Raw genomic sequence first — 15,711 nt, forward strand, 5'->3', positions numbered from 1 at the left:
ACATGGGATGGTTCTAAGTGTAGACTCTGTCTGCACAGCTCTGCTGCAGAGCTCCAAAGACAACTGTGCCCTGTATTTGCTGCAAAAGCACCTGAGATAACCCAGCCGGGGAGCCGAGTGTCCATGCACAGATGGCACTGGCCTGGATAGTATCAACTATGGAAAATCTTAACTTCATTGTCCTCATCTATAAAATGTGTAAGCAGCTTTCAGGATGTGGTGAAGAACACATAGGTTCTCAGCTGGCACTGGGCAAATGGTGATTGCTCAGACAGCAGTAACTATTGTTATGGCCTTTAATACCGTGTGGGTTGTGCCCATCCCCCTTCAGCCCCCCCCCCCCCCAGGGCTGAGATTATTGGCCTACTTCTTCCAAACTCAGGGGCCAGGTGGAAGATGGCTCGAGATTGGTACTTTGATCCAGCAGGTCTTTAAGCACATTAGGACGCCACTGAGTAGGTAAATCAGCATCCCTTACAGAGCCATTTGTTGCACCTTAATGATCGGCTATGTCAGAGATGTCAAAACAGGTCGTTATTCACAGCGGAGTGCCCCAGGAGGCCTGCAGCCAGAGCAAGCTGCCTGCCTGGCAGCTCTCAGCAAATGCAAAGCTCAGGGTCACCCCGTAGCAGCCAGCAGTGCTTGGGCCTTTGGGATAGCTTTGCTAGTTATTTGGAACAAAATGACCTGTTGTGGTTTTTAAAATCAGAGGAAAAGGAACTCGAATAAAAGTGCTGCTGTTTGCTGAGCCTGTTATGTGGTTCTGTGCAAGGCCCTCTTTCTATTTAATCCCTGAGAGTTCACATGTAAGGAAGCCAGGGCCAGATGGAAGTAACCTTCCTAGCTTCCAACTAAGCTGGGACTGAAAGTTGGGTTCCCCTTCTCTGGGACCGATTTGTTTTCCCATTGTCTCCCTTTGGTTCTAGTCTACAGCACTGGTGTATTAAATGAGGTGTGTTCATTTGTAGGGCATGGCTTATTTCCCCAATCTTAATCACAGCACTGTTTGCACAGTGACTCAAATTTTGCAGTGTTTCTACGGGGCAATCTCTTTTGGTCCTGACAATTCTACAAAAGATAGTTTGGCCAAGAATTATGATTCATGATTTATTGTTGAGGAAAGCAAAACTAGGTCAGAGAAATGGCTGAAACAAGTCCTGTGGCCAGATAGGAGGGAAGGTAATCTTAGAGTTAGTCTGCATTTTATGCCGAGCTCAGTAATCAATGGCTGGAGCTTGACCCTTGCACTCCTCCCCCTTCCAGGGCTCTGGGGCTTTTCCATGTAGGGATTAGGGCTCATTGCTTGGGAAAGGGAGGAACAGGGATGGAATCTGAGGAAGATCTAGAAAGAGTGAAGGTCAGATGGAGATGAGTGGAGAGAGGGCCACGAGGAGAGAGAGAATTAATGGGGAGAGTGAAGAGTCAAGGGAAGCCTGGTGGCAGAGGAGACAGGAACTGGGGCTAGAAGATAAAGGAATTGATTCCCCAGAGGTGAACCCCAAATTACCCAGGCACGGCCCTGGGTAGGGAAAGGAAGATAGGGAATTTTCATGCTGCATTCTCTTTGAGGGGAAGGTGACATCTTCTCATCCCACTATAAGGAGCCACACTCAGGACCAGCATCTTTGTATTTGAAGCTTGATATCCAAGTTCCATGTTTACTCTGTGTCCTCTGGCCTGTGAGATAACCTGAGGCAACTTTTGGTTTGGGCAGGGCGGTGTCTGAGAGATAGGCAGTCTGTAAGCACCAGTTTGTTTCTTAATGAACTGCTTGACCATCTTCATGAAGAAAAGGTGAGTTGGGTGGGGCAGAGAGAGGAGCCAGTCCTACTCTGGTGGGCACTTCTTAGGTGTTGTTCCTATGAATGCTAGCTAGCCTCCCATACTAGGCTCACCATCATTTTGTGGAGTAACTGGGAGGCTAACATGCTGCCCGATGATGCCCAGGTCATGTCTGTCTTCTAAGCTTTCTTAAACAGCCTTTGTAAAGCTGGCAATATCCCCTCTTGGGAATCCCAGCCTCTTGCCTCTAGCCTCCTCCTTACTCCTTACACTGCACTATGCTTTCTAATAGGTAAGTAGGAATTTGAATTCCATCCTTGCTATTCAACAGCTGTCAAGTTGGAGAAAATCCCTTAGTCTTTTTTGAGCTCATTTTCCTATCTGTAAAATGGAGTAGGATTGCTTACATCACAGGGTTGTTTCTGTCTTCTGTGTGGTGATGCTTAAACTGACTAATTTATGATCTTTTGCCTCTTAACAATTTGTCCATCTGGTGTCCTGGTCTTTTGAGACTGTACTGGATAATGCACTAAGCCACTTTGTCCTAAAATGATAATAAACATTAAGAGCTTCACAAAGGAGTCAGGAAGCTTTACTCCCCACCCCATGGGCTTGAAAGTGAATATTTAGACTTTGAGGGTCATATGACTTCTGTCATGAGTTCTACTGTTTCAGGGCATCTGTATGCAATCTGCAAGGAGCAGGACTGTGTCCCAGGAACCCTTTGGCACCAAGACTTGAATTTCTTACAATATCCACATGCTATAAAATATTCTTTTGATTTTTTGTAAACATTTAGAATATAAAAGTATGTTATTTTAGCTCATGGTGCTACGAAAAACAAGGGGTCCCCTTGACTTACCTGTGGACTACAGTTTTCTGAACCCTGGTTTAATCCATTATCACCGAGGGAGGTATTTGCATTTAAAAAAATTAATTTGTCTATTTTTATGAGAGTTGACTGGTGTTTTGCCTGCATGTATGTCTGTGGGAGGGCGTCAGATCCTCTGGAATTGGAGTTACAGAAAGTTTTAAGCTGTCATGTGGGTGCTGGGAATTAAACTTTGGAAGAGCAGCCAATGTTCTTAACTGCTCAGCCATCTAAGAGGGGATTATTCCATTGAAAAAGAGTCAGTAGTGTAATAGGGGCATTTTCCACACCCAGCAGGACAGCGAAGGAGATGCTGGGTGCATTCCTTCTTCCATGTTCCCTCCAGAGCCCAGCTGACCAGCCGTATATCATCACCATACATACATCCCCCCTTCTCAGCCCTCAAGGACTGGGCTCCATAAGTAGATCTAGAGATCCCACTGGACCTGTCACCCAACATTTTAAATCAGTGTCATTGAGAAAATAAAATCTAAGCCAGCTCTTCAGTATTAATCTGACTTTTGGAAAGGGCAGAGATGAAGCCAGCTGGCCACTCATCTGGGCTTTATTCTCCCACATTTGGGCCCATGGGGAAACTCTAGCCACAGAAGCATGGCGTAGGGTTTGAGGCATCTCCTTGACAAGGCTTCATAAGAGCATCCTTTACCCCAGACACATCCAGCTGCAACTTTGGCCCTTCCATTACGGAGTCTTCAGATAAGGCTACAAATCCAACCTCCTTTTCAGCCAAGCACTTTAAATTGGTTTTGGAATAAATACTTGGCTTTAGCAGAGCACACTCAGAAATAATCATTCTTTCTGGTTTGTCCCTGTTCGCTTAATCTTCACCTAGATGGTTGGTGAAGTCATTCCTCCCTGAGATCTGTGCTGCTAAGTTCACCGAGGCAGGAAAGTCTCTGGGGCTTCTCCTTGCCCTCAGAATGACAATGACGTCTTTCTCCATGATCTTGGACCTTTCGGTCAGTCTAATCTTCCTCTTCTGTGCTCAGCCACACTATGGTCCCTTCTACTTCCCTAACACTCGGTAGGGCCTGTAACACCCTTCTCTTCTGTGTTCAAAACCAGATCTAGATTTGAGCCAGGTATGGCTTCCCAAGGACTCCTGCCTGTTTCAAGTTCTCATTTGCAATTCCATAGGTCCCAATACCATGTCCTTTATCTTCAGTGTGCCATTGTTTCCTCTGCTGGGGGTTCTGTTAGGTCACATTTAGATAGGTCTGTGTAGGCCCTGCCTTTGACACACAGAGGGCCTCTATAATGAGGGAACTGTTTGGTGGCCATGGAAATGTTCACTCTAAGACTATCTTCTGTGTTGTAATATATGCAAGCTCCAATCTCTCTAATAGTGTGACTAAGGTAGGTGGATTAATACCAACCAGCAGCTTTTCTGTCGCTAGCTTTTCAATACAAAAGTTAAAGACACACTCTGTGGCCTTAATGGTGCCTTCCACAAGATCACCTGATTCAAAATGAAGTCTAGGCACCTGCATTCCCTGGGGCTTATCCAGTCTTGTTAAGTCTGGCTCTGCATTTTATCTCTCCCCCCTTGTTGATTTGTGGGGACATTCGGGTTTGAGAAGTACTCCCCGAAAGATGTCATGCTTCCTTCCCCGTGCAAGCCTGGTGAAACAGTGGAACATCTGGGGGTGATTTGATGTACCTGCAGAATCTTCCAAACCTAGAGAACACAGGGACCGTGTTCAACTACATAGCCACATCTCTCTTCTTTTTATATAAACAGGAGGCATCACTGTGAAGGTTTGAAGAAAAAGGTATTTGGGCCCATGGAGAAACTTGCAATTGAGTGAACTTCTGAGTGAGGCATGCCTAACTATCCCTCTGCTCAGGGATAAGGGAGTTTCTTGGGGCCTGGAATGCTGACTCTGTAACTGGGAAGCTCATTTGTCTGGTTGTCTGGTTGTCTGGGTCAATTACAAGTCCAGGGAAGAAATAGTGAAAGACCACCAGGAAGGGCCATCTCCAGGGCAATCATCTTGCATGAAGGGACAGTGAGTTTGGGTCTCAGCTGGCAGGATCAGGTAGAAATGACCTAACCTAGTATGCAAGTGCCTGAGACTCAGTGTTTATTTTATACATCTATATCAAGAAGGTGGGTTTATCGTATGCAGCTCAACAAAAGGGCTGGTTCAGCTGATCTCTGTAGGAGATCTCTTTCATGGAGCAGTCTCAGGCTGTACACATCATGGAAGAGGAAGCTGCTGTCGACACTGTCCACATACATTGTTAACATCTGCACACAGCCCAGGGAACATGGGAAGGCTCTGCCATTCCTGTGAGTCAGACGTCCCGGGGTCCTTGACATGGCTGTGCTCATGACAACAATACACATTGACTCAGGAGTTCATGTGCTCCCCACAGGTGTGGATCCTGCTCCATGTCCTTGTAGAACACCCAGGCCAGCTGACAAAATTTCACCCAACAGCAAGAGGGAAAGACATCAAGATCTCAGCTATCTCACTCAATCCCAGCAAGAGGGAAAGGACACACTGAGATGACTGCAATCCAGACACCTTGCAGGAGAAGCACTAGCCCGCCTCTGCCCAGCAGTAAGCTAGCTACTTAAGCACTTCTTGGCTGGTTTCTGGTAGAGGCCTTCATCCACAACTGCATGTGCCTCTAAGCATATCACTTCTCAAACTGTCGGGCACAACAAAGATGCAGTTTGTGCTTTGAGGTCCCCTCCTCCCTGTCCAAATGGGAAAAGGAATGCTGACCATCCCCCACCCGCCCGCCCCATAGTGAGCTGCTGCCTTCACTTGTCAATGTTACTGCCTCAGAGTCACTTTTGAGAGTGAGATAGATGAGCATGCTTGGTACCCAGGGTTCATGTTTTGCATATAAATCCTTCCTTCTCTTGCTGCCAGCTGGATCCCTGACTACCCCCCCCCCCCCGCCACACCTACTGGGGAGTGAAGCTAGCAAGTGAGTCTTTAGCGTATGTGTAAGTGATATTGTCAGATGCTGTGAGAAGTACAGTTCTGCCCTCAAGGAGCTCATGTGTTCTCTGAGAAGACAAGACTAATCCACAGAAAAGAGATCAGAGCTGGAAAACAATAGTCTGAAGACACCACACCTTGGCTAAGTGTGAAATAAAGCTGGTGGATGAGTCAGTGTCTTATACACAGGTGAGTAAGGAAGGCCAGGGGCAGGTGAGCAGGGCAGGGGCCATCATGTGGGAGGGGCTATTTTGACAGAAATCAGGGCCACTGCTCCAGACCATTATTGGAGTCTGAGAACAGATTCCCTGTGGGCTCCGGAGACTCCTATGAGCAGGTCCCCTTGCTCAGCAGTGACAGCTCCCTGGGAGGAGCTGGCTGCAGTGAAGGCTTGGAGGGGTACTGATTGGGAGTGCTCCCGGGAGGCAGGGCTCCTGAACATGATAGATTGCTTTCACTGTGCTGCAAACCCTCCTGCCTGCAGGGAAATGGCTTAGAACAGGTACAAGAATTTAAACTGCCAAACTGTATTGGCTGACGGGAACTGCTAGTGGGAAGTGAGTTGTGGAGGGGCTTGGGCCCTCCTACAGAACTACAGGGAATCTCACTGGGCACATGTATGTGATTCTGCCATGGGTCGGAGGGCTCACTGAGGTTCCTCACCCTGACATCAAGATCTCAGCTATCTCACCCAATCCCAGACCTCTCCAATCATGCCTCCTCTGTTTCCTATTCATTGCAGTCTCTGAAAACTAGGCTACTTGTCTCCCCACCAAGGGCTCCTCTCCCATATACAGTATTCCCTCAGCCATGCTCCACGTAAAGGCTAACCTTTGTACCTCTCACCATGAGAGGTAGCCTGCCTTGTCTATAGGCAGCAGAGAAACCTAAGACATGGCTTACTATAGGTTTACTTGCAAAGCTGGGAGAATGGACCAGGCAAGAAAAACATATCCAGCACCATGTGAGGGCAATCCTCCCTGGAGAAAGATGTTCATCCAGCTAAGGGCCTGCAGCCTTGCTCAAGGGTAGAAGAGACAACCAGGTGGAGAGCTGGAGGTGAGAGGTGCTTACGCATCTGGGACCAGGATGTTAGGTGGACAAGAGAAGTGTCCTTTTAAGCTTTAGGGGTGGGGACATAAATGGCAGAAAGGCACTGACCACTCCTGCACACAACAGATAGCCTAGAGAGCCCAGCTATGACCTGAAAGGCTGCTGGGGTAGTAGGCAGGAGAGGGACTTGATGGAGTCTGCAGAAGGTAAACTGGAAAGAGAGGCTCTCAATGTACAAACCACGTACACCACTCATGTACAGCATCTGCCACCACAAGCTGCCAGCTTAGGCAAAGAACCAGGGGGAAGCAACTGATTCCAGTATCACACACGTGTAGATCATCGCTGCCTGACACAATGAACTGATGCAGGGAACTGACTCTTCCCACTTTGTTCCAGGAAAGGCTTTTTTATTTTTCCCATTTTAAACTGAGGTCTCCGGGCCCATTCATTAATCCTCTAAACACTGTGAAGGTCTACTGTGATCCTCTCCTGTTGCTGGAGTCAGGACCAGCATCTGGTTCCATGCTCACTTACAGGCATTGTCAGCAGTATTACACACTACAGGGTAGATATCCCATACATCCTTCATACAAAAAAAAATTAAGCATGATGGCAAGCTTCCCCCCACCACTCCATATACTTTAATACTAAATTTGCATAGATTTAACAAGTACAAAACTCTATAAATAAATTTTGTTTAAATATAGGCATGAACACTTACTCCAAAGTCTGTAAGTGCCTCATTTGTCAAAGACAAAAAATACTTGGATACTTTTTTTAGACACAACCTTATGTTTTGATTTTTCCATTAAAAACCCCATTGTGATCATGGCCTGTGCCTACAAAATATCTGTTTTTTTTTTTCTAGGCTTTCTTTTGAAAGTTCAGGCTTTTACTGCTGATCTTTGTAAGTAAAAATAAAACACAGTGACTTCTTACTCAAGTATTCATTCACTGGTCATTTCTTAAACATCTTCGACTAGGGCCAGACATGTGCTAAGCCTAACAAATGCAATAATAAATGAGGTAAAATCCTGCTCTCACATCCTAGTGAATTACACCCACCAGAGCTCAGGCTCCTGGAATTGGGAAACCAGTGTCCTATTCCAGCCTGGCCTGTCTGCTCTCTTGTCCATTCCTTCCCTCATTCATTAATGGGTTATCAGGGACTAAGATTGAGCGATAGCATCCTTAACATACATAGAATTAACAGAGCAGTCTGCACCAAACCTGAGACACAAAGACAACACTAGCCCTCCTTGACCACCAGACCCATTGTTGTCACTTAGAGCTATTGCTATTATTTTAAAGACTGCTCGGTTCACTGCAAGAGCCATCTATGCAGTTACCCAGGCTTTCCTTCCTTGTCCTCAGTCATTCACTTAGGGGTGGCTGGAGAATGCTTGGTCTTTGCTTCCTGAAAGATCTAAACTGGCACAAACGAAGCTTCCTCAAGGGCCATTTCTCTGCCCTTCCCTGAACCAGGCTTTCAGAAACTCCTTCAGCCGATCCTTTTCTCCCACCCCTGTGTGATGCCCTGTGTCTAAGCACAAGGCCCAGGCAGACATCCCCTAGTTGCTAAGCAGTGATGCAGAACTCGAAGTGCATCAGCCAGGCTCAACACTCTTGGTCAACAGACCCTGGCAATCTCTCCCAAGCTCTGAAATGCAATGGAATTTGAATAAGGGAGAACTGTGCTCAGAGTTGAGTTGCCTCCGACATCCTCAACTATGAAGTGGGGATTATACATCCTGGAAGACTTATGAGAGGGAATTCAAGAACTACCACTTCTTGACAGAAAACCAACTATACTTTCAAACCTCCTTTAGATATGTGCTGTGAGATTTGTGGGCACGCCCAGCACTCTCTGTGCCCCGGGTCAAGTTGCCATCTCATAGCAGGACTGACCAAGCCAGGCTCACCTTGCCATCCAGGCTTGCACACTGGTTTCACATCCACTTGTACCAGGGTATCCTGAGCAGCAGGCTTCTGTCCACAGTCATAAGCAGTTACCAGGATCTCATACTGACGTTGTTTGTCAAAGCTCAGCTTCTCCGTGTTCCTGATGTTGCCTGAAGAGCAGGGATGTGCACAGTCATTTCTGGTCAAATGAAGCAGGCTGTACTTATTACAAACTCTTTTCCCATCCCATCAAACCTTCAGGGCATGGGGATGAAAGAGTTCTTTCCCCCATCCCCCCACCTCTTTGTGAAAAATATAGGACAAGCAAGAGTATGGGCTGCCACGCATAGTTGCTTTGTTCTTTGGTGTTGCAGGACGCCACTGGCTGGGGCCATCTTTCTGTGCAATGGGGCTACTAGAGAATTCCAAGCAGCATCTGGAATGCAACTGGCCTATGCTTACAAATAGTGAGTTGCCAGAAAACGACCCCTGAAAGTACACAGGTGTCTCTGATGCTGGGTGCAGAATGTTTATCTACCATGAAGTTTCTGGGAAAGAGATGGAATCCAGACAATGTCCTGGCACATAATTTTTAGCATCTGGGCTTGTCGCCAGGAATACTCACTGCTTCTTCTCACATTATTTTGCTACCAAATAGGAAGTAAAATCAATAAGAAAATGTGTGACCTCTCTTCTGAAAGCCGCATAGAGTAACAGATTTCTTGCCCCGAGGAAGGAGACATTTTTCTTCTCCAAGAGAGAACAAACAATGTATTCAAAGCCATTTGTGTGTGTTTGCCTCAAAGGAATTTAATATTATGATAAGAAATAAATATTTGGTCATTAATGAGCAAAAATTAGACTGGCTGGGTTTTTGTTTGTTTGTTTGTTTTTGATGGAATATTCTTGTTCCAAAGGAAAAAATTAAATAAAGACCCCAAACTTAATACTTTTAAGTGTTTAGTGCTAAGACATTAACATCTTCAACTTCTAGGAACCATTTCCTTCCTTTTATATCCTCTCTCTCTCTCTCTCTCTCTCTCTCTCTCTCTCTCTTGATGTTAGTGGTAATAACAAATATGAACTCAGATGTTAATCATCTCTTACCAAAATTGAAAATTTGAAAACAGAAACAAAACAGATCAATAAACACAGAATGGCAGATTCTGATATCTATTTTGTATTTCCCTAACACTAAAATAAATAAGCTTTCTTCATTTCAACAGTTAATTACTATTTATCTGAATTGGGGGACTCAACTACAACAACAACAAAAACATCTTAGAAAATTCAAAAATCAAACTTTGCTCTAAAGCCTGGAGAAGCTGATTCAGCAATCACATCCACCATCATATCCTGGTGAGAGAGTGGAGGCTGCCCAATGGCAGAGAGATTGCAAAGGCACCCAAGATGCCGAAGCAAAAACACACCTTAGCTGTGTGCTCTCAGCTATTTCTGGAAACACGTTCGTATCTACTGATGTGGGACCATATTTTCTGAGTAAAAATTGGCTTGCTATGCTTCTGTTTTCCTGCCTGATGTGTAGAATTCCTTGTATTTTCCTACAGATGTTAGTTTATTCTGAAGGCCTGCACAGGTCTGGAATGGCTCCTGTGATTGGTAGTCATGGCAGCATTTGTCTATCCACTGGCTGCAACTTCTTTGGGAGTTGAGTGACCCTTTCCCAGGGGTCCCATGGGAAAACATAGATAATTACATCACAATTCATAACAGTAGCAAAATTACAGTTATAAAGTAGCAACAAAAATAATTTTATGGTTGGGAGGTCACCACACCATGAGGAACTGTATTAGGAAGGTTGAAAACCTTTGTTCTATGGACTCTGTAAACTGGTCTGTGGCTGTCCTCATCACAGGAAGGGACTCTGCCCGTAGAAACACCTCAAGCTCATCACAAGAAATATTTCTGCAGCATCAGATTAAATTCTGAACAGAAGTCTTAACTCCTTTTCTTCAGTGTGAAATGACTCCATAAAGGTGGGTGCCACTAAAAAGAGGGGGACTCAGGGGTGACAATCCATGTAGCACTAAGCAGACAAAGCACTATTGATTGTAGCAGAAAAATAAATACACAAACAGAATCTTTGGCTCAATTTGTTGTGGCTCTACTTCCGGAACAAGTCTTAATGAAACTGTCTGGGAGACTAATTTACTTTCTCCACCACCACAAATTCCATGCATGTGCAAATGATTTTCAAAGCAAAGAACATGAAACATTAGGTCACAAATGAGAGTATAATAATACGGCCATTGTTGCATGGGAGAGGGTTTCTTGGGGAGAGGACACACATTTGACATGCTTTGAAAGCTCAGAAAAACCCACCACCTTTGTGTCTGTTGCAAATGATCTTTTACTCCCTGCTTCGAGTAAGCTTCTACCTCTGGCAGCTTGCCGGAGCTGGGCCACAGTAAACTCCGGTGAGTTGTGGTCCTGGGCCTGTTTACCAAAGTCTAATTGAACGTGGAAGCTAACCCTTAGTGGCCAATCAGAACTTACCTTGAATATTAATTAAGCTTTTATGTCTTTAAAAAAATTCAAATGTTGGAGAGCAGGGTGAAATCAGCACACTGATAGCCACACTCTTGCAGGTAGAATTTAAGTTGTGGCTATCTTTGTGGAAATGTGTTTGGTCATCTATGGCACAGTGTGTGTGTGTGTGTGTGTGGTTCTGGAAAATAATAAAGGAGAACAAACTGCAGATACTGTGTGATTCTGCTCATCTAGGTGTTCTTCACACACCCAAAACTAGTCTGGTAGTTAAGAGTCTATACATCTATGGAATGCTGGGCAGGTGGGACATACAGAGGCTTTTTAAGGATGGGTAATATACAGATAATTTCATTTTAAGTGGAAATGGGGAGGCAAAGATAATGTGGCCTTACTTTTATTTTAAAATTTCAAAGAAATATGGTAGAGTGTTAAATCTGGTTATAGTGTGTGTGTGTGTGTGTGTGTGTGTGTGTGTGTGTGTGTGTGTGTGTGTGTGCTCTTGTGCGCTTGCATATTTCTTTTTTTTCCATTCATCTGTTTACAAATACTTTAGAGTTCTGTGTCTTGGCTACTCCAAATTATGTTGCAATAAATCATAGGAGTGAATTATCCCCTCAAGAAGGCAACTTTATTTCCCAGGACTTGGAGTGTTAGATTATATACTAATTCTATTTTTAATTTTTGCTTTCTGTAATGAATGGCCATACAAATTTATTTTCCAGACAACAGTATACAAGGGCTTCCTTTTCTTTAAGCACCTTACAATATTTGTGAAGTGAATCTCTTGGCTTTTTTGATAAAGGCAATCATAATAGTTGAAGGGTGACATCTCGTTGAGGTTTAATTTATGTTTATGGTTGATGACACTAAATATCTTTTCTCATACCTTCTGGCTGTTTAGATGTTTTCTTTGGGAGGAAGTCTATGCAGGTGCTTGGCACTTAACTTTCCTAATGAGTTTTATGAGTCTTGTATATGTTTTGCATAACTCATTATTGTACATATGGCTTATGAATATTCTCTTTATCCTGTAGGCTGCTGTTTTTCTTTGTTGATTGCTTTATTTACTGCAAAAATATTTTTAGTTAACTGTTTTTCCTTGTTCTGTTGCCTATCCTCTTAGTTTGCTTAGAAGTTTTTGTTTTATCGTGGAAAAATATTGAATTTTTTCAAATATATTTTCTGCATCTATTCAGATGGTCATATTTTTTTAGTTTGTTCTGTGTTTGGTAAATATAGTATATTAAATCATTTCATTGGTATGTGGTTAAACTTCCATATACCCCAAAGATAAATTCTACTTGATCATGGTGTATGACCTTTTTAATATGTTACTGAATTTAGTGTGTGTGATAATTTGAATGTGAATTGTGCTCCACAGGCTTGTGTGTTTAATCACTTAGACCCTAACTGATGGTATTATTGGAAAGGTTGCCCAACCTTTAGGAGGTGGGGCCTCACTGAAAGAAGTGGGTCATTCTGAGTGAGCCTTAAGGTTTTATAAACCAACTCCATTTCCTGCTAACCGTCTGCTTCCTGAGTGGGAATACAATGTGGCCAGCCAGCTTCCTGTTCCTGCCACTATGCCCTATATACCTGCAACCCTTCCTTACCAGTATGGACGATAGCCCCTGGGTGGTTTGAATAAGAATGGCCCCCATAGGCTCATAGATCTGAATGTTTGGTCATTAGGGAGTGGCACTACTTGACAAGGATTAGGAGGTTTGGCCTTGTTGGAGGAAGTTTGTCCCTGGGGATGGGTTTTGGGGTTTCAAATGCTCAAGCCAGGCCCAGTGTCTCTCTATTCCTCTTTCCCCCTTCTTGTGGATCCAGATGTAGGACTCTCAGCTACTCCTCCAGCACCATGTCTGCCTGTATGTCCACGGTCCCCACCATGACGACAATGGACTGAACCTCTGAAACTGTAAGCCAGCCCCAATTAAATGTTTTCTTTTATAGGAGTTGCCAAGGTCATAGTGTCTCTTTATAGCAATAGCAATAGAACACTGACCAAGACAAGCACCTGGAAGTATAAGTGAAAATAAATTTTTCCTCCCTTAAGTTGCTTTTGTCAAGGTATCTTACCACAGTGATGAGAAAGTAACTGAGACACAGTTTGATATTGGGAAGGAGGACTTGCTATGATGAACTTGGCCATGTGGTTATTAGGCATCTGGGACCGATTTGAAGGAGGAATTTGGAACACTTTGGAATTCTGGATTATAAAATACTTTGAATACTGTAAAATGAGCCAAATGGGCCACTCTGGTGTGTGTGGGGGAGGAGTTGGGGATTAAAATACAATGCTGGAAGAAACATAGATAGCAGAGGCCTGGTTCATAAGGTTTCAGAGTGGGCAACAAGGACTCTATTAGGAGCTGACTTAGGGTCAATTTGCATGATATTTTGTCCAAGAATCTGGCTTCTTTCTGCTGCTTTATGAGAACTTGTGTGAATGAACTTAATCATAATTTGTTTGGAAGAGGAAAGGTGTTCCAGCAAGCTTAGAGTTCCAGACTAGGAACTAGTTCCAACAAGGCAGCTATAAATACCTGCTAAGGAGGTTAGCACCATTAAAAAGCTATAACCAGCTGTCTTGTCTTCTCCACCAAGATAGATTGTACTTGAACTGTGAGCTAAACTTAATCCTTTCTTCTGTAGGTCGCTCTCATCAGAACATTTGATGACTACAGGAAAAGTAATGCAGGCCTCATGCTACTATTTTGTTGAAGATTACTTTTGTGTCTAAGTTCCGTGTGGATGTTAGTCCATTCTTTTCCTATATTATATTGTTTTTTACCTGAGTTTGGTGTAGAGGTAATATTAGCCTTTAAAATAACTTGGGAAGTACTTTCTCGTCTTTAAATATTTAAGGAGAGTTTGAGAAGGATTGGCTCTAGTTAGTCTTTAAATATTCGGTAGATGGCTATGAAACCCCCAAGTTCTAGACTTGTGGCCAGAAGACCACATTTTTAAATTACTGATTGAATCTCCTTACACCTTTTACCTACCTAGTCTTGATAGACTATATGATCCTTAGAATGCATTCATTTCTTTTATGTTCTTTAGTTGGTTGGCATATAATCATTTTTTAGCGATTCCTTTCTTTGTATTTCAGTGGTATCACTTTTCTCATTTCCTTTTTCATCTCTTTGGTATAGCTAAAGGTTTGCCAGTTTTATCTTTGCAAAATGCACTTCATTGATTTATTCTCTCCTCTCTGTCTAGTTTTTTTTTCTCCATTTATTTCTGTTCTGATCATGACTAGTCCACCCTTCCACTAATTTTGGACTTTCTTTGTCCTTTTTATATTTCCTTGAGGTATAATATTAAGTTGACTTCTTAGAACTGCTTTTCAACAGCTTAAGTCTGGGGACACTACACTTCCACTGTCACCTGTCTCCAGGCACTCTTGAGCTTCCCTTCTGGTAACTTCCTCCACCCACTGGTTGGTCAGGTGAATGCTACATAATTTCCATTGATTTGCAAAGTTTTCATCTTTTGCTTTCCTTCCATTATTATTCTCTAGTTTCATACAGCTGTGGTTAGAGAATATGGTTGGTGTGATTTTATTCTTAAATTTAAGGCTGGTTTTGGGCTTCAGTATCATCTACTGTGAATATATCTCCTATGTGCTTTGTATTCTCCTGCTTTGAAAAAAATGCTCAGTGTATATTGGGATTTAAAGTATGATTTAAGGGCAATGTTTTCCTACTGATTTTCTGTCCAGATGATACAACCATTTCTAAAGGGGGGTATTAAAGACTCCTACTATTATATTATTGTCTATTTTCTGTTTTAGCTCTTTGAGTATTTGCTTTGTATATTTAGATGCTTCGATGCATGTGTTTTTACAATTGTTTTAGCCTCTTGATAAATTGATGCTTATCATTAGATACTGGCCTTCTTTGTCTACTGATAGAGTCTTTCACTTAAAGTTTATTTTTTAATCATTTAATCACTCTGTAAATTTTGTTTGGTGGATTTAGTCAATTTACATTTAAAGTAATTATTGGTATACCAGGACTTATTATTGGTATTTTAAAATATTTTCCATTGTCTTCTAGCTCCTGATTCTATTCATCTTCCCCTTTACTTTCCTTGTGTCTTGACACTTTTCTACAGTAGTATGTTTGTAATGCTTTACCTTTTGTGTACCTACAAGGATTTGCTTTGTGATTACTATGAGGCTTAGATGAAATATATTGTCCTTATACTGGTCTTTCTAAAAATGACAACTGAACTTCATTAAAAGCTTTGAACCACCTGTCTTCAAGTGTGTGTTTTAGATGCCAAAAGTGTGTCTGCTTTTGCATTTGTTGATATATTATCCTAGTGGTACTCATTCTTAACACTTTTGACTTTAAGATATATTTGTAGGTAATTTACCCACCACCATGATAGTATAAGAATATTGTAAATTTGATACGTACTTACTGGTACCAATGACTTTCATATGTTTTGACATTAGTAAACAGCATAGTTTTGCTTCAGGTCAAGGGGTGACATATCATTTCTTATAAGATAGGTCTAGTGGTAATGAACTGTCTTCATTTTTGTTCATCTTGGGAAATCATTATATTATCTCTTATTTTTGAAGGATGGTTTTGC

At 42.9% G+C, this 15,711-nt stretch overlaps 1 protein-coding gene across 1 annotated transcript in view; it reads right to left on the bottom strand.

The window, feature by feature from the left end:
* The window catches only part of Clstn2 (calsyntenin 2), a 570,502-nt gene that overhangs the window by 109,850 nt on the left and 444,941 nt on the right, over nucleotides 1-15,711 (bottom strand). Inside the window, exon 5 of the mRNA XM_035443875.1 lies at nucleotides 8,610-8,759. Within this exon, the coding sequence (XP_035299766.1) occupies nucleotides 8,610-8,759 (150 nt within the window). The remainder of the gene's footprint in view (nucleotides 1-8,609; nucleotides 8,760-15,711) is intronic.

Source organism: Cricetulus griseus, chromosome 4, assembly GCF_003668045.3.
Source record: "Cricetulus griseus strain 17A/GY chromosome 4, alternate assembly CriGri-PICRH-1.0, whole genome shotgun sequence".
Lineage (NCBI taxonomy): Eukaryota > Metazoa > Chordata > Mammalia > Rodentia > Cricetidae > Cricetulus > Cricetulus griseus.